We start from the raw sequence: 19718 nt of genomic DNA, 5'->3' as shown, positions 1-19718 counted from the left end.
CACAAGCTGGTAAATCTTTTTTATTTAGACATTCTGGTCTTCCTGATACTGTATAACTGTATTGATAAGAAGCTGCACACAAACAAAAAAAATCCTGCTCATCTCCATAATTCCTGTATAGCTCACTGGTAAAGCATTGCGTTTTCAGCGCAAAAGGTCATGGATATGAACACACAAGTACTGATAAAAAATGTGTAGCTCGTAATGCACTGTAAGTCGCTTTGGATAAAAGCGTCTGCTAGATGCATAAATATAATATAAATACACTAGTCAACATTTGAAGTGGATCAAAAAAGTTAATCAAAGTTGTCCAAAGACAAGAACGGGTGTTGGGAATTGGTTTTAAGACAACTTTTATGAAAGGTCTTGACCCACTTCAAATGTTGACTAGTATATATAAAGCCAAAGTCAACACACCATTTCTTGATGTATGAATACAAACTTCTCCTCTGTGCTACATGGCTTACATGAGCCAGAAATAAAATATGAAGTGGAGATCTCTACTGTATGTTGCACAGCCAGAGGTTACAGCAGAAGATTCATGCACCAGGATTTCTATTTAAAGGAGGCACCTTACAAAATAAAGATTCTTCATGGGCCACTTTCACACCGAGTAAAACCATTAAGAGGCTTTCGAGCTATAATACCTGATGAAACGAAAGAACCTTGAGATCAATAAAGGTCACGATAATGAAAACAAACTACAAGCAAGATCTATTTAACCTGCTTTAACATAAAAACAAAGATTACAGAATACCAAAACTGATGGTTTTTCCATGAAAGGGCGGCCCAAGGGCGTGAAGATTTTTTAAAGTAAAGCTGGACAGTGATTTACTGTTTAGATGTGTTTAATTGGGTTTGGAGATCTAAAAAAAAGAGATTATGTGCAATAGTAGTTTTAAAGCAACACTATGTAGTTTTTTTTTACCTTTAAATAATGTCTCTAAAATTATTTCAGTGAAACAACAACTTTTAACTGGACAAATTGTACTGTTGCTGCAACCTGAGCAGCCTCCTAGCTGCTACATGCACACTCTGAAAGTGGAGGTGGAGGGTAGAGCACATAGCCCCGCCCCTCTCCCTGCCTGCAGAAGAGTGTCTGATACCAGGCACTGTTGCGCTTTTCAACCACATGGGGGAGCTGTAAGTCATTTTTACATGGAAACTACATAGTGTTGCTTTAACAAAAAATAATATGTGTCAACTATAAAAAAATTTCTTTATCAATATTTGAGTTAAAATAACCTAAAAATGCGAGTAATTTGAGTAATTCTAAGTGAACACATTATTAAGTAAATTCAACTAAATTTTATTATATATAATATAATCCATTTAAATTTGTAAGAAGGAAATTAACCTAAATACTTTTGTGTTGAAACTGCGTGAATGATTTTGGTAAACATAACTAACTAGGCAGTGAACTTTTAGTTCCCAGCATGCTTTTAACAAAAAAACACAATGTGTGTTAATTCATTCAGTGAGCAATAACTGTGCTAATGCCAGTACTGAGATCAGTCCATTAAAAAAGAAAGCCTTTAAAAAGTACTTAAAAATATTATGTATAATGTTAGATATCATATAGTTTTTACAGCGCACTTTTACTTAATTTAGTTTAGTAGATCTACTTAATTTTCATATGTGTCAAATTAACTTATAATATAAATTTATTATACACTGAAACATAGGATTAATTCAATTTACTAATTTTTTTAAGGTAAGTGGTTGCAATCAATTTATTTAAGCTTCATTTAAACAAAAGTTTTTATTTTATTCTAATTTCCAATTTTTTTAAATGTAGCTTAAATAAATTGATTGCAACCACTTGCCTTAAAAAATTAGTAAATTGTATGAAAATTTAAATAAAAATGAGGTGAATTCTACTTTTTTCAGTGTATGTGCTGCATGAAAGTAAAGATCTCCAGAAACAGAAATGAGCTTTACATTGATCATCACCATTACAATGAACTTCAACTTTATTATACTGTAAGCTGATGAAATGTGACTGTGGACCACAAAACCACTCATAAGGGTCAATTTTGTGAAACTGAGATTTATACATCATCTTAAAGCTTTTCATTAATGTATGATTTGTACAGATATATTGAGAAAATCGCATTTCATTCTCCAAATGAAGTCATTAGCAACACATTTCACTAAGGATAAATAAATGTTAAATATATTTACGCTAGGATATTAACAAAATATCTTCATGCAACATAATCTTTATCCTTATCATTTTTGGCATAAAATAGAAAATTTTGACCCACACAATGTATTGTTGGCTATTGCTACAAATATACCTGTGCAACTTATGACTGTTTTTGTTGTCCAGGGTCACATATCATTTAGTATCAAAATAAGGATGCAGAAATGTAAATCAGTGAGTTGTTCTCGTATGTTTGATATTCTGAACAATTGCTGCATTTAAATAATCATGGAATTCAGCATTCGAGCATGCTAGCAAGAAATACATTTTGCAAGCATACAATAAAGAGAAATACACATGTACACAATCGACTCCCACCTCACAGACCGCTGGCTACAGGATTACTGGAACAAATGGAGCGGTTAAAAGGCTAAACCGAGCTTTTTCAGATCATATTGCAATCAGGTTGAACATGACTGGAGTCTCTTTATTCCTCAGGCTGTGTACGCTCTGTGTAAACTCATTTAACCAATGTACCAGCCACTCTGCTCATGTCTGCTCTGTTTAGCCCTCAGGGATCTCTGCGTCACTTCAATGGATGCAAAGAAGTTCGGAGACATGCAATGCACCGCATGTTGTATTGCAATAAGGCGCGTGAAAGCGTTAAACAGACACAAACATTGCTTTCTACAAAAAGGATTTATGCCTTCACTGCATACAGTTCTCTCACTGAACTCCGGTACATTAATAAACAAAACTACCCAAAATCCTAATTTCCATATTGCCTTTGGAGATAGACAGAGGAGTGTGAGTATGCATGATTAAAATCTTAGTGTTATGATGCACATGCTACAGTCATCGTGTAAAATTGTTTTTTTACTTTGCCCTTAATTTAATTGAGAATGAGCTTTCTGAAAAACAACAACAATATTTTATCACCATGAGCCAAAGAAAAGCTATGAAAACAGAAGGTGAACGGGTAAATGTGATGACAGCACTGTGCATTGACACCATGGTCCATAGAGATGCAGTCTGTTAATCCACTCACCTGAATATCTCCTGTATGGCTGGCTCCAACGGGACTGTGAGGAAAGAGAGAGGACAAAGGACGTGAGAGGTCAGTCTGAAGGCGAAAAGAAGATTAGATTATCAGCCAAACTAAAGGCCGCGTTGAACATATCGTCACATTACATCTCTGCGCTATGTGTGAGTGACAGAAACCGAAATACCTTTTGAGCGTGTGCAATGGCGCTTCTCATCTGCTACATCCACCTCCATCTGACAACAGACACACAAAACAGTTAGTATATCAGGACTGCACACAACTCATCTGTGCATTTTAGCTCAATCTGCTGTGTCACAGTGATGTTTATGGGTGGGGATATGGGTTCACTGTCGGTTTGTTCTAATAATGATACCTTATAATCATACAAACTCTTATGAATTTGCATGAGATCAAGCTGGAGATGCAGCAATGCTCTACCAATTAAGATACAATTTGTATATATGTAATATCATAGATCCAATGAAGGTTCTGCATGGAATTATACACTGGGCGAGACCCCCCCCCCCCTAAAAAAAACACAAATTCTGCACAAACAGTTCTATTTTTATTTTATTAAAACAAATAATATACCTCTCAATTGCACAAACCCTTCATTATTCATTCAGTACTGTTTATACTAGACACGCACGTATGAGCACGTTGGTGCGTGCGGCAAAAAATGATGTCAACGCGGAGTCATGCACGTTGGGTCCACGAGACCCAATTTTGCGTGGAGGTGTGCGCTGCAATTTTTGTGTTAGCATGGCTCCGCATTTGAAAATAACCTACCTCAAGACGATTTTGGCCGAGGATGCAATCTCTTTGATCGATCCATGCAAAACAGTGCATATACCATTTATCTAGTAAAGTATGGAAACTTTGCCCATTAAAACACGAATTCTTTTACATTTCTGTATTGTTTGTTTAGTAAAAATGTTAATGAAATGATAATGTTACATAAGACACTTTTAAGAGATTGTTGTTATATTCATGTTCTTATATTTATATATCAAGCTTTAATGTAACAAGCACCAGGGTTGTTCCAGCGAACGACGACTTCTATCCTTTATTTTTTGTTGGTTTTGGACTCGATTGCTCAAGTCGCCCCCTGTCGTTTCAAAGAATAGTGCAACAGCGTTCAGCGGAGGTTCCCTGTGCAGAGCAAAGCACGAGTATAAACAAACCACCCATCTTCTGTGAAAGCAGGGGCGCCAATTTGCCAATTCCCCACACAGTGAAATGATAGATAATAGAAATATGATTCGCGGTGGTGAAGAGAATATTTTTTAACTGCGTGCCGCCCACCATGTTTCATGAAAAATGCCGCCAGGTTCGCCCGTGCCGAAACCACTACTGCATAGATCACATCTTTTCTTTGAACAGGGCCAGATCAGATTCTTTTTCTCAAAAATGAATATGAAAAACCCGAAGCCAACAAAAATGAACTGCAACAATATCTCCACAATTAAATCTGATAATAAAGGATGCGCCGATATATTGCCTATAATTAATATTGGCAAGAAAAAAGCTATTTTTCAAACTATCAGACATTGGCCGATTGCATAAAAAGAGCCAATGATCAGGACAGATCAAAAGGGTCAGAAAAATGCATCATTTGTGTCACAATGATAAACAGAATTATAGTTTGTAAGCTCTATACTGATTTCACAACATCATCATTTGAAACAAGGAGATTAAAGCAAAAATATTGGTATCTGTGTCAGTCATTAAATATCGGTATCAGCACATAAATTTTGTATCATGCATGTCTACTTATAATACTTTCTTTATAAACAGACAGATATACAGATTGATTGATTGATTGATTGATTGATTGATTGATTGATTGATTGATTGATTACCTGATGTAATTGCAGGTTTGTTTGCTCTGTGGTTCAGACCTCTGTTTACTCCTCTATAGTATCTGACTGGTCACTACTTCTCAAATTTCATTTTCTGCAATGTGAAAAAATGTAAACATGTAATTACAGACTCGATTCAGCATGCAAATGACATTTACAATGAGACACAGGCAGTAATGCAGGAGAGCAGCTTTCATTTCTGCACAACACACAGTACATTTCTTTTCTTATATAAAATGATAATAAATACATTCAAAAATCAATCGTAAATTATGAATTTGTATGGCTCATTAGAAATATTTGTCCCCATTATGACAAATACAGCTTTTGCCTCTATTTCAAAGAGAAATAAATGGCATCTGAGAGAAACAAACCTGCTTATGTTGTGTACAAAGCACATTCAATAATGATTATTTACACTTTTTGAATAGTATAGTTATTTTTAACCAATTCTAATACACTGTAGAAAGTGAAAATAATACAGTAAAATAAATTGCATTTTCCAATAACGTGTTGCACATAAGTTAAACTTTGGACCCAATTAAACATAGACCAGAGATAGACCAGATAATTTTATAATCAATGATAATACAGTGCTGTCTTCATAATCATTCTGTTAAAGTTTCCATACTAGCAGGACATTAACACATTAATTACATGAAGAGCGTTTTAGTGTCTGCAATGAAAAATAAATAAAGTTAAGATAATATAAAAATCTTCTGCTACTGTGAATCTGACCGCGGAACAGTTTGATATCCAGAGAGTATTTAGTAAGGACAGAATTCCAATCTCTTCTGTGTATTTGTCTGTATAAATTGAATATGGTTTGTGGCCGGAGCAGATGAATGAATGGAGAACAGTGGTGTTTGATTTTTAAGCCTTTGTTGTGCGTTTGTTTTCACAGACACTAATTAAAATCAGTGAAGCGAGAGTTAACAGATGATGTGTTACTGGTGCTATAGTGAAGTGTGGTGGGGCAATGAAGGATCCCTTAGAGATCTGGTCAACAGAGATCCGGCCAATCAGAGATCAAACGCACAGCCACCTACCATCGCCGTACACAAGCCAAGTTCACGTGTTAAAGATGTAAGTGGCAAAATGTTGACAGATTTGTCTTTCAGTCAGATTTTCTTATGGAAAAATGGCCATACTTTTGTGTCCAAAATTTGTTTTTGCTTCTCAATTTTTGAACTGCTTCCCAGTAGCCAAAACTAGAGCTACCGTTGAACACATTTGCCTGCAAAAATCCATTTAAACATTCTACTGACTTTTAAATTTTAAGCAGATGATTGTAAAAGTTCCTATATTTTCTTGGATGAACGTTTTGCTTTTACTTGTGGTATTAATGTTGCATATGAACTGTATTTACTTATTTTTTTCTGATGTATTTAATTAAGAAGAACTTCCCAATTCTGTCTCTCTGAAACCATCTTTGTCTCCAGGGAACAAGCTGAAGATTCAGTCCTCATGCATGAAATAAAAAAAATCTTCAAACGTTCTGATAATGAATCAGAAATAAATGGTGAGAGTCATGGTTATGGGATTAAAGCAGCGTGATGAAGCTCTGTATTATCTAGGACAGAATAAAAGACATCAAAATATCCACATTGAAAGCTGAACCATGTTACGTGTTTTGGCCATTTATGCACATTGATTTATTCATAGGCAACCTTGCAGTAAATGAAGACAGTTGCCTATAGGCTTCCAATTAGAATTTGGCTGAAAATATTACAATAAGATAATGAGCCAAATGTCATTTACTGCAATTAGGTGTGAAACTAATTTGGGATTTGGGAAATTGGAAAACAACCAACTGATGTCACCGCATGCAGAGTTAAGGTTATGTTCAATACCAGATTTTATTTCTTTTCAATAACTTTAATCAAATTATCATTTAGTATACATTTTAAAAGACACTGAAAAAGGAATCACTTAAATAATGGAAGTGTCTTAACTTGGACATCCCAGGGTTTTAATCCTTAAAATAAGATAAACCTCATTCACACAGCACTTTGGTGAAAATTTCTGTAAAATTGGCAGAGCTTCTGTGTGAACGTAAAGACGTCCCGTAAATGTTCTGGGATCGCTCGGTAAAGTGTACCTAGTAACAATGCCATAAGGGCCTTAGTAAGGACGTGCAACCAGAAGTTATGGTTTAGCTCTTTGGTAAAGGGATTTAAACGCAGATAAAAATGACCAGAAATGTCTGCAAACTGGACTAAAGCAGAGATTGGGGAGTTATGACTATCAACGCTGAAGCTAAGATCATTCACCAGCATGCCAAGATCCTAATGATCTTGTAAAAAACAAACCAGAGAGAAATTACGGATTATTATCAAACTTCAGATGGTGTGGAAAAACCGTGCAGGACTTTAAATACGTCACGTGTCTTTACGTGATTTTTTTTACAGTATGTGTAATTCTAGAAAATCATTGGCAGCATGAATGAACCAAAAATCAAACATCCCGGACACATTTTCCATGTATTTTCCGTAATCTTTGGGTAAAAATGGCAATAGATGAAAAAACATATATGTCATATATGTAAAGCACATTAGTATCACACAAAGCTTTCTAAATAACATTTAAACCCGAGGATCTTAATTTCTGTTCTCTTAAAGTCAGTCGAATGTCTTGTTTTGACTCCGCAGGTATACAGGTTTGGAAAGGTCGCAAACGATCGAGCCTTCACAGACTGTGCTGCTTTATTCCCCAGGCGAATGCGGTGCACGGTATCCATCGCTCACTGGCGGGGCAATTACCCGCTCACACGCTTACAACCCACTGCACAATGCTGGGACGGACGGGAAATTCAGGTGAAAGATGCCAGGCAGCAATCATCAGGAGAAAGAGAGGCCATTTTCTTTCATTTAGCATCAAACAGCAGCACCAGACCTCTAATTACACACCGAGTGTCAGCGCGGCCAGCTGAAAGCTTTATTATTCCACTGAACTGAGCTCAGATCAGTTCTGTACTGATAATCCTCTGAGAACAGAGCAAACTTCAACCATAACAAAGAGAGAGAACGCCATTGTTTATGAATCATGTCAAGCTCTATACAAATATCAGACACCATACAGCTCCAAGTCTTCTGAAATCAAACCATATCTTTGAAAGAACAGCGAACCACAGCTTTTATGTCAGATCAGCAGTCAAACACTCACAGGTCTGCAGCACATCCTCATGTTTTTCATCTCTCTTCAGGATCCCCATCGCTCACAAACGCTTGCACACCTTACAGTTTTTTCCTTAATGTTCCTCTAGAGCTCAATCCAAAGATGTTCATGAATTGAATGAATTGAATTTATATCTTTCCATTTGAATTTGAATACACACCCTACTGAAAAATCCAGCTAAGACCAGCATATGCTGGAAGCTGGTTTTAGCTGGTTTAGGGTGGCAGTAGTCGGTTTAAGCTGGTCCTCCCAGCCTGGCAAAGCTGGTCAAGCTGGTGGGTCAGCTGGTCTTCCAGCCTGACCAGCTAAGTCCAGCTGGACCAGCTTAAAAAGTGATCAAAACACAGCTAGACCAGCTTGCTACACCAGCAAAACCAAGTTGGGAGACCAGCTAAAACAAGCTCACCAGCTTATGCTGGTCTTAGCTGGATTTTTCAGTAGGTCAGACATAAAATCATTCAAATTCATTCAAATTCATTCAAATCATTGAAATGCTTTGTCCATGGTTCTACCCTACATTAGTTTAATATAAAGATACATTCCAGACCCGTCTCAACTTTTAAAAACACAAAGCGTACTTTTTGTACATTTAAATAGATGTTGAAGCAATATAGACGTATTTGCAACACTTAATCATAGCATTATTATGTTTTTACAGCTACAAAACATAAAACACTTACAAATCTTTCATGCTCTAAAAATAGCTGTATAATTTCCTTTTTACTTGATAATTAGTTACCAAGTTACCACCCTAACCCATCACAAACCTTACCCAAACCCTTTATATACAAAAAGTTTAATAATACATAATGTATTTTATTGGTTATTAATCCATGAGAACGTAAATCTGGTTTCTCTCTCTCAAGGCGCACATTTTACAAGAAAGTACATCGACTGAAAGACGGCTATTTCACAAATCTGGACATATCATGCAAGAGCCAATGAGCTTTGATATTACTGCCGTAATGAAATGTGTAGTAAAGCTTCTTGAGGTGCAATATTCAAATTCGTAACAAATGCGAGATTGGACGTTTACGCTCGCTGCTGAGAACTGGGATCAAGATCGCTGGATAAAGGCCTGAATTTTGAGCCGTTCCTCGGAATCGTATGAATTTTAAGGATGTGGATTACAGCAAATGAATAAAATAAACATCTTTTGTGAATTTATGTTGTGTTTTGCTGTAATTACATTGTAAAAAAAAAAAAAAAAAATGCAGCACAAAGTTAAAACAACCCTAACCCTAACCTACTATTTCTAGTTTTGGGTTGAAAAAGTTGACATAAATTCAAGTGATAATTGTTTAACTTAATTTTTTAAGTTAAAGTAACACAACAATATGTGTTGATTTGACAAAAATGCTGCAAATTTTGATGCATAAAACACCTTTTGTGTGTCATGGCATACAAACTAAAATTAATACAAAATAGTTATATGATTACAGAAATGTTATTAATTTTAAGGTTTTAAAGTGTAGTCTTGTTTAATATTGTGTAATTCTCTGAAAGTCATTTCAAAATTTCATTAGTTAAATTAGTAAATAAATAAGTCAGTATACGACTGAAGACATGTCATTATGAATACGTACAAATCTGTACATCTGTAAAGCTGTTAATACATAAATAATGAACATATTAGTCCTGTCAACATGCCGATATTATACATTTCACTGTGTATGAAAAAACGAGTGGTACAACCACACTGTAAAAAAAAAAACTCTGTATAAATTACAGTATTACTGGCAGCTGGTTGCCAGTAACTTACTGTAGATTTTACATTTATGTTATTTACTGGCAAAAGTTTGTTCAAAGTTAAATGACATAAATCATTTACAGTCTTTATTCTTTACAGTAAGTTACTGGCAACTAGCTGCATAACTACAGCTAATGTTTACAGTGCACAGTTTACATAAAAATACATACATATTTTAATAAGATCACGTTGGATATTCAGGCTGATTTCTAAAGCAAACTCAGTGTCTTTGCATGAACAAATTGGTATGATCCAAAACTCTGACAAAATTTGCATTCAGAAGATATGAGCATTTAAAACACACCAAACTTCAGCTTCTCAGTTTCTTATTCCTGTCCAATCAAATGCTTTCTAGACACTGAAGTGCCCGTCCCCTGCGACAGAAATCACACGCTTCTGAAATGAACACTTGTTAATACTTTTACTAATTCTTATATTTATAATAGTGCGCTATTTAGGGGATAAGAAACAATTCAGAAAGTGTAAATAGGCTTTCCATTGGGGGGAATGAAGTCCAGCGCAATATAGAGCATGGTTGTGTAAAATATGAACATTTTCTTGGTTAATGTTATCCATCTGTTGGGTTTGTCCATATTTTACCCAACCACTGGTTGAAAACAAAACATCTCTTGTATAATATTCAGTTCTACACATCAAGATAAATGGATAAACATACATATAACTTTTGAGAAGTGAATCTGCTCATTTGCCTTTCTTAAACAGTCCTGTCATAATAAAGCACAGAAATAAAATATGAGCGTACTTCAAAAGTATGAAACCCAGAGGCACAAACACAACAGCAAGTACCGCAGGTAAAAAGTGGTGAAATGGTGATTTCTCTGCTCCAGAAGAGCTGGCAGCAGTAGGGACTCGGCCTGTAAACTGTTTCCTTGTACGCCATGGTGGGAGAAGCCTAATGCTTAATTCATTTCACTGTGCAGAAACGGTCCAATGTAGCAGATGGTAGGTGTCGCTAATGATGGTGGAGAACATTGCCAGCGTTCTCTCAATCAGCGCCTCCGAGAGGTCGCGGCTCGGCTCCAGAAGTGAGCCATCATGTTATTGAGTCTTTTGGCACCCACTGCTTCAACATGGCAGCCATCGGCACCGTCTTACTGAAAATCTATAACAGTATATCCCAAATGATGCTCTTGAACGACAGTCTTATCTAACGCATGGGTGCGATGCCCGTTTCTGGACACAATGTGCATCAGGTCTCCAAAATTTTGTTTTGGAGGAGCACGATCATACAAAATATTGCATTTACAGTATACTAATGTATATTAATGTAGAATCAGTTCATCCACAGCTTCTGTGTTTATCTATAAATACTGCATGTTTGCATCTGTAGGTCTACATCACCTTAATGTTTTATCCTAGATACTGGAGACGTAAACACCTGTTAATTCATCATGAAGTACGGATCTGGTCCAGCTTATCAATACTCTCAAGGTGCTCTCATTCAGCCACAGAAGAAACAACAACGGATCAGTTCAAAGGTCATCTGATAAAATTGAAATGTACATTTAAATGACTAGAAGTGCTGAAGTCCATCGTTTCCAATCTGACTAAAGCTGCTATGCAACGTCTGAGAGTCAGACTGAGCGACTCGACCGAGAAACAAAGAGAGTAGATGCACAATTTGACAATTTTTGGATGTTCATGGCTTCATTTATGTTTTGTTCTTGGCCAGCAAAAGCTACAATGCAAAACAGTTTTTTATGGCAATGTTACAGAGCCAAGCAGAACATGTGCCATCTATTTAGAAATCCACATTGTCAGAACGAAATGCGTCTAAAAATGATCTCTAGCTATCACTGGGGCAGTACCCATTCAAAGAGTTCATATGTCAAAGGTAAATATTGGTACCAAATGTATAATATCTGTACCTAAATTGTATATTAGGACCTTTTTAAAGGGTACTGCTTCAGGGAAAGCTTTGGACCATGTTTTTGCTGACAGTACAGGAGGATGGATGACAAATACATACAAGACAAGTTTGAAAAACATATAGATAAACAAAAATAAAGAGAACCAATAAAAAAAGAAAAAAATCATACAGCAATCCAACATAACACAGTCTCACCCCATTTCGTCAATATTTGACGACACTTGACCATTCGTCATATGTTGACGTGAAGGGTATACCTTTCGCGTCATTTTTTGACGAACTGGGGACTTCAATACTATTACGTCCGTTGCATTCTCTTTCCTATTTTATTACCATTTGCACGTCGGTTTAGGGTTAGATTACGCAAAATTAAACAGTGTACGCGAAATTAAACAGTGTACGCGAAATTAAACAGTTGTCACCTGGCGTTGGGGTTAGAAACAGTTGTCACCTGGCGTTGGGGTTAGAGTTAGGTTTGGGTAGGGATGTCATTATGTAAATCTAACCCTAAACCGACGCGCAAATGGTAATAAAATAGGAAAGAGAATGCAACGGACTTAATAGTATTGAAGTCCCCAGTTCGTCAAAAAATGACACGAAAGGTATACCCTTCACGTCAACATATGACGAATGGTCAAGTGTCGTCAAATATTGACGAAATGGGGTGAGACTTACACAATACCATCATCCTATATTTGGCTTTGGACACAATGTCTCTTCTTAAAAACGTTTTTGGCACGCTAAAAATATTACACCCAAAGGATCCAACACCAAAACACAAAGCAATATTGTTGATACAATTCAGTGTCTTGAGTTGTACATCAAGGAATAAAATCAACTGCTACTGTATTATACTGTAGACATTTTAGAGGACTTAAGGGTACTCTCATAATGTTTGCTTCAGTAGATTTCTACTAAATTGACCAAATTTTGCTAATCTGCATATTTAAGCATAATATTTCAGGGGAAAGACTATTGGGGAAGTGCTTTAGTTATATTTTTATTTAAAAGAAGCACCCTAAAAAGAAAGATAAAGGGTAGGTGATCAAGCCACCTTTGATATCCGTGTGTTCACATGCCTGATTAGGACAGATTGGAAATGTTGAGTCAAATAACCAGTGAAAGAAAACAGTTACAGTAAAACATCTATAATATATATACCTGCACAAACTGAGCACTATTGTCCGCTACTAACAAAGATATTCTGATATTCTGACATAAAGATTGGCTAAATTGAGATTTAACCTATGGATTAATAAAAGTTTGCATGTTTTTTTGTAATACTACGATGAAGAAATTTACATTCTGAGTTCTCTCACCATCAGAAAATGGCTAAAATCTTAAACGAATGCACAGACTTCAACAAATGATAGCAATGCTCTTTCTGACTTTGGGTTAGGGTTAGGTTATTTCTGACTTTGGATTTGAAATAGATATTGATGATGTCCACATCATTTATATCTTGTAATACACTGTAAAAAGCATCTGTGTGTAAACAAATATGTTACAAATGTGTAAACGTAAAATGTAAATGACGTATCTAAGTTTCTCTATTTCAGTAAACCTTCCTGAATCAAGAATAGGGAAGAGGTTGACATTTTAGATGACTAAATATATTGGGTCTATAGCTAGATCAGTGCACTGCAAAAAATGATTTTCAAGAAAAAAAATCTTAGTATTTTTGTCTTGTTTTCAGTAAAAAAAATATCTTACAGTTCTTAAATGAAGATGCTTTTTCTTGATGAGCAAAACGACCCAAGAAAATAAGTGTAGTTTTTAGACCAAAAATATCAAATTTAAGTGATTTTGTGCATAAAACAAGCAAAAAAAATTTGACATTGGGGTAAGCAAAAAATCTTGAACATTTTTCTGAAACATTAAATTCAAGAAAAATTTGATATAATTTGATATTTTTGGTCTAAAAACTAGACTAATTTTCTTGGGTCATTTTGCTCATCAAGAAAAAGCATCTTAATTCAAGAATTTTTTGATATTTTTACTAAAAACAAGACAACATTATTAAGAACATTTTTTCATGAAAATCATTTTTTGCACAAATTCAAAATAAGTGTTCAGGGTGTCGTGTGTTGCTTGCATTTTCAAAATATGTGTTTGTTGCGTCATGTGAACCATGTGCATCACGTGTTTTGTCAAAATAAGTGCCTGGTGCACACGCTTCAAAACACTTTATGATAAAAAGAGACGCTGACGTTCACAAAATAAACGCATACACTCCCTTAACAGTAAACTTTGATTACGCATGAGATTATGGGAGTATCTGGCAAACGCGAGTGTCTCTTTTATCATAAACCCTTTAGACGCGTCTGGAGCAGGCACTTATTTTGACAAGACACGTGATGCACATATAGGTTCACTCAATGTGCAGAACACATATTTTGAAATAAGGAACCATACACATGAAGGGCTACATACATGTTGTGACGAACTTTGCATCGAAATCACCGGCCGCCACTGCTGGGCACCATCACTCACTGTTTCATTTAGCCATTTTTCATTAAGCAGTTTTCTTTGGCAATTTTAATCATTCACAGAGGTTTAAGATATTTTACTGAAGTTGATACAGTTTAAGGAAAACAACATGTGCAGTAAATCCATTGAATATAAAAAAGAGAAGAAAGACTGACAAGAAAACATGGAGGAGATCCTGACAATAGCTTTGTAAGCTGTTGCTCTGGTCAGAGTTTCATAAATCTCAATAATAGTTATGTGTGTATCCATCAGATGTCAACCTGTGCCGAACATCTACTATTGTACTGTATGTGCAAGACACGAGGTTGAGTAAATGACACGAATGTCTCAGTTGAGTGCTTGTGTAGTTTTGAGTAGCTTTGATCCAATTCAAGAAGATTTTGTTGAACTGCATGGCATTTTACAGCACTTGACCAAAAAGAAAGCAGTCCACATACAGTACAATACATCAAGAGATACTTTTTGCAGTCGATTCAATACATCATCTATCATTACATGATCTGTTCTTTCTGACTTTCGTAGTGGTCTCTGGTCAAGTACAGTACACTGCCCCATCAAAACAACCTCAGCCAAAATCACATCTCATCTCAGTCGTGCTCTTTATCCAGCGTTCACTTCCACAGACACTCCAGGCTGACAGAATTGTTGACATGCTGTTATTTGCGCCTACGTTCCTATTATTTTTTGTTATTGTACAGTTAAAGATATCCCCCGGCAAGACTTTTCCTCTGTTTTTCATCTCTTGCAGATGCTCACAGTGAAGCTTCAATATTTAGAAATATCTCTTCCATCACCTTTCTCTTTTCTGTCAGAGAGCAGTGTATTTACAGTACAATATCAGGCCATTGCCTGTAACAAACCGCTCCTGTCAAAGATGTTTTAATTGCCACAGACGTCCAACGTTTTTAATCCAAACCGTCAGGGGCAGGGCAAGTCATTCACGGTGTATTTACAAGGAGTCTACTTCAAATTATGCATAATCCATAATAATAAATGTCAAGAGTGCTTCCCAAATGGCCAGAATTCTCTCAGGAACTGTTTTGCCTGCCCAATTTAGCTCTCGATGGAAATAACAAATGTGAACTAAAGTTAGCCTCTCAGTAACACTGCACACTACAGTGAAGAGGAGGAAAGGTTAAACATTGCAAGCAAAGCATCAAAATATCTTTTAAGAGATTTGCTGCTGTAAAAGTCAACTACTGTATGGCAACATGCAAACAATACTGGCGACTGTCACGCGGTAAACAAAGATTCTTGGCAACAGTGGTCTCTTATAGTGGCAACACGAAAAACTATGGTCCATTAATAAAACTGCTGTGAGACATCCTGAGTGTACATTTTCAGCCTTTTTTACTGCAATTCATAGGATTAATATTGTATCCTAAATAGTGCTGAGATAGCCCTGAAATAGTCCTAAAAGATTAATCGCGATTAATCGCATACAAATATAAAAGAGTTTTTTTTTTTTTGCATAATGTATGAGTGTGTGCTGTGTGTAATTATTATGTATATATAAATACACACACATTCATAAATGTATTTAAAAACATTTACATGTGTATATATGTTTATTTATATTTCTATATATTCTATGTGATATATACATTTCACGTGCACACATGAAACTTTTGCTTTCGCGTGTGCGATAGTTTCACGTGCACACGCAAAACTAAACTTTATTTAACTTTTGCTCCATGTCCCCTTAGGGGCTCCGTATGTATGTGTGTGTAGTTAAATTACACACTCAGTACACAAACAGATATTATGCAAAAAAATCACTTTTTTGTATGCGATTAATCGCGATTAATCTTTGCCCAGCACTAATCCTAAAACAATACAGGGACACTCCACAGAGGCCATGTATTAGATGTGTTTTGATTATTTAATACATAAAATTCCACCCCAAAATGAAAATTATATATTTTGTACTCACCCCTTTGTCATTCAAGATGTCTTTCTTTCTACAGCCAAACACAATCAGAGTCATATTAAATATTGTCCTGCCTCTTTCATGCTTTATAATAGTATTAAATGTGATTCAGCGATTCGATGCTCAAAAAGCGCATTTACTCCAATGCTATGTCATTGCAATTCATACATAATTTACAAGGTGGCTAATTCGTTTTAATTTGTACGACCACATACGTACATTTTTGTACAATTTCATTTTGCCCTGTGATGTTGGGGTTAGGGGTTGGGTTTCATTATTTATTTTATGATAATCGTAAGTTTTTGTATGATTCACTTTGTATGAATTAGCCAACTCATAAATTAGGATTGAATTCTCGTGCGATCAAGCTGTCCAAATTTGTAATTTTTTTGTGACTTCCCTCGCAAATTATAATTTTTTTGTGTCCATGGCACAGAATTCATATTTTTTCTGCCTTAAGCATGAATGTCTTTTCATGTCACTTGCACGGATTTCTATAAATAGTTTTTTGTGTCCGTGGCACAACTTTCTTTTTCATGTGATTTTATGTATTATTATGTATTATCATTTTGCCCCCTATTTTTAAATCATTGTCGCTTGGGGTTGGGGTTAGATTTGGGGTTCGGGTTAGGATGTAATTTTATGCATTGGTTTCTACATGTTTTTCATCCGTGTTTAAAACTATTCTCGCCTGGAGTTGTGGTTAGAGTTGAGGTTTGGTTTAGGAAGTAACAGAAAGTGATTCTAACCCCAGCCACAAGCGACAATGCTAAAATGACACGAAAAAGAAAGTTTTGTGCCTATAACACACGACTTTTCGTGAGATCAGTCTGTTAATAAATGTCTCGTGAAGTATAATGTGATAGTTTTAGTGCTAGTATGCATGCCCCATATGTAATGCAAACAAACAATGATCTATTTTTAGTAATGGAGCCACATTAAAATGCATGAAATTTTCTTGGTTCCAGCATGTTTCATTATTAGCCATCAAATGCGTCAGACCATACACTAATTGTGTGATTCCTCTTTTTTAAGAGGTTTGCTATTGTAATAATCAACTATGGCATCATGCAAACACCACAGGTGACTAAAGATAAAAAAGCATGAAATCTCATTGGTTCTCACATGTCTTATGACTAATAAAACACATAGGAAAGATTTTAATGCCCTTCCCTCGCAAACTTATTGTTGACGCGGATGTGCGTTAATGCTTAAGTTGCATGAGTGCCTACTATTGGAGGAAGACTTTAATGGGTTTGCACTAAGCCCTTGATCACTTAAATTAAGTGAAAATACTGCAGGTGTGTTCAATTTCATGCAATGTTGCGCAGACCGATGGATATGACATCAAAGTACCGTGAGATCAATTCAAAAACTGTATGCACCGGCAAGTTGCTATTGTGACATCACAATCAAGGTGCATTGTTGTCTATGGAGCAGTTTGAAGTGTACATGGAATGCAGACTCGTCCCCTTGGTCAAAATCAAGGGGAACAAGGGTTTGTCCATATTAACTTCTCTCGTACTCCCTACGCACTTTAACATGGTGGCCATGATTTCCCTTAGGGGAAGTGTACAAAAATAATAGTAAATAATCAGGAAATGTTCATTATCCTTCAGACATACATAACACACATTTATAATATATTCAGCATCCAATACTTATTTAAATGCTTCTGCTCAGGTTGCAAAACAGTCGTCCAATAAAATATGTTTTGCATGACAAGAAAAGAAACAAAACAAAGGGAACATTGCTTGGCAATACTTGACACCCCTCCAACAAACACTGAAACAATGCCGGTTCACCGCATCTGCCTGTAATCCTGCCTGCTCAATTATTAAGCTCCTCTATGAGGTCTTGTTTTCCATGGAAAACCCTTCCCTGCCTCCAACATTAGAGATGCAATCTGTATCACTCTTTGTTTTTTTTTTGTTTTTTTTGCCTCCCTCTTGTTCTTTGTCCAAGGGTGAAGCTGTTTGTCACACACTGTCAATGTGAATCCTCTGAACGTCGGCTTGCTGCCGGCCACAGTGAGATTCCCATCACGTGCCCTTCAGCTCGGGTGGGTCGGGATGAGCGGGAGGTGGGCTGTCAGCGAGATCTTTCATCGCTCATCGCTTGGATGGAGTTAATTATCGCATATGCACATCTGTCTTGCTCTTTATTCGCAGTCCAGCATTGTGCTGGCAACTGTTAGAGGAAAGTAAAATCTGCTAATACCTCTGAGCTGGTGCCAGCTGAGGTAAACAGGGTGCCATTAAAAGAGATTGCCACCAGCCCTGTCATCAGAGACGAAACTGCACATCATCTGTCTGAGCTTACAATGATTCTCTCATCTGAAGGGAACAAAACAACATGACTGGTAATGTTAGCGAAATAACACTGATGGACCTTTAGGAGGTCCCTGAAGGTAAGCGGGATTAGTACTAAAACTAATGCAGTATGATCCATTTGGCACCTGTTCAAGGCATTGAAATGCATGCGTTGATGTCCGGTTTCCTGAAGTGTACAGCTTCATAGACGGCTGGGTTTATCTTACAAAACCTGTCAAGAATGTCTCTAAAATTAATAATAAATTGAATTAAATTATATAAAGAATATGATTTGTCAAAATCAATTTAGAGCAGTCTCTTATCTCATGTTGTAATCTAAATTAGTATTTGCTGTGTTGTTGTATCGCGTCACCACTGAGATTAACAATCGCTGTCCTTACACATAATAGTCATGAGAGTTTGTCTTAATGCAAACAATACTAATGGTCCTAAAATAGCTTTAATTTTTCAAATATAGAATGTAACACTTCATTTTTCCAAATCTCACATGAAATCAAAGCAATCACTATATTCAACCTTGCCATCTCATAAATGTTGTCTTTTATCTGGAATACATCTCTTCCTAAGAACTTGAACATCCACAGTTCAAGGAGGACACATTACAATTCCCAAAACAAATATAACACCTTGGTGAGATGTTTCACTTTTGACTCTCTACATAAGCAGATACCTTTAAAGGCACAGTTACTAAAACATAAACAAGCTCAAAAACAACCAATGGTTTTCTAGAATGCTAACAGAAACACAATTAAATTGGTTTGATATACAATACTGTACTATAAAGAAAATACACAGCACACACATTTCAGTGAATTATTTGTCAATTATTTGTATTTGAATTAAATCTAAATGTTTCTCTTCCCTGTCCACCAATGGGCATAAGCTTGAAGAAATGCAGTCTAGGATTGCTTTATCCATAAGTGATTATGTATCTGGAACAGCCTGTGCATCAGAAACAACAGATGGAGGTATCTGAAATGCTCTTTACTTTACCCTGAGATGACAATCAAGATTTAACTGGAAGTGAGTGAAAATGACGGAGAGAAAGAATGAGACAGATACAGTCAGATAGACAGACTGGGAGAGAGAAACCT

The 19718-nt window shown here is 36.1% G+C and overlaps 2 protein-coding genes across 6 annotated transcripts in view; one reads left to right on the top strand and one right to left on the bottom strand.

The window, feature by feature from the left end:
- Nucleotides 1–19718, top strand: part of psen1 (presenilin 1) — a 187453-nt gene that overhangs the window by 64650 nt on the left and 103085 nt on the right. The window lies entirely within an intron of this gene.
- Nucleotides 1–19718, bottom strand: part of myt1lb (myelin transcription factor 1-like, b) — an 81331-nt gene that overhangs the window by 49033 nt on the left and 12580 nt on the right. For 3 of the 5 annotated variants that reach the window (XM_065288100.2, XM_065288101.2, XM_065288103.2), the window contains exons 3-5: nucleotides 5054–5147; nucleotides 3376–3424; nucleotides 3195–3228 (exon numbers count right to left, since the gene is read on the bottom strand). In XM_065288100.2, the coding sequence (XP_065144172.2) occupies nucleotides 3195–3228; nucleotides 3376–3424 (83 nt within the window). In that variant the 5' untranslated portion in view covers nucleotides 5054–5147. Of the gene's footprint in view, nucleotides 1–3194; nucleotides 3270–3375; nucleotides 3425–5053; nucleotides 5148–19718 lie in introns of all 5 variants that reach the window. The other 2 variants (XM_065288102.2, XM_065288104.2) reach the window with 1 other exon arrangement.

The sequence above is a fragment of the Paramisgurnus dabryanus genome, chromosome 17 (assembly GCF_030506205.2).
Source record: "Paramisgurnus dabryanus chromosome 17, PD_genome_1.1, whole genome shotgun sequence".
Classification (NCBI taxonomy): Eukaryota; Metazoa; Chordata; class Actinopteri; order Cypriniformes; family Cobitidae; genus Paramisgurnus; species Paramisgurnus dabryanus.
Note: the sequence above shows the minus strand (reverse complement) of the source record. Positions and strands in the feature narration are given on the sequence as shown.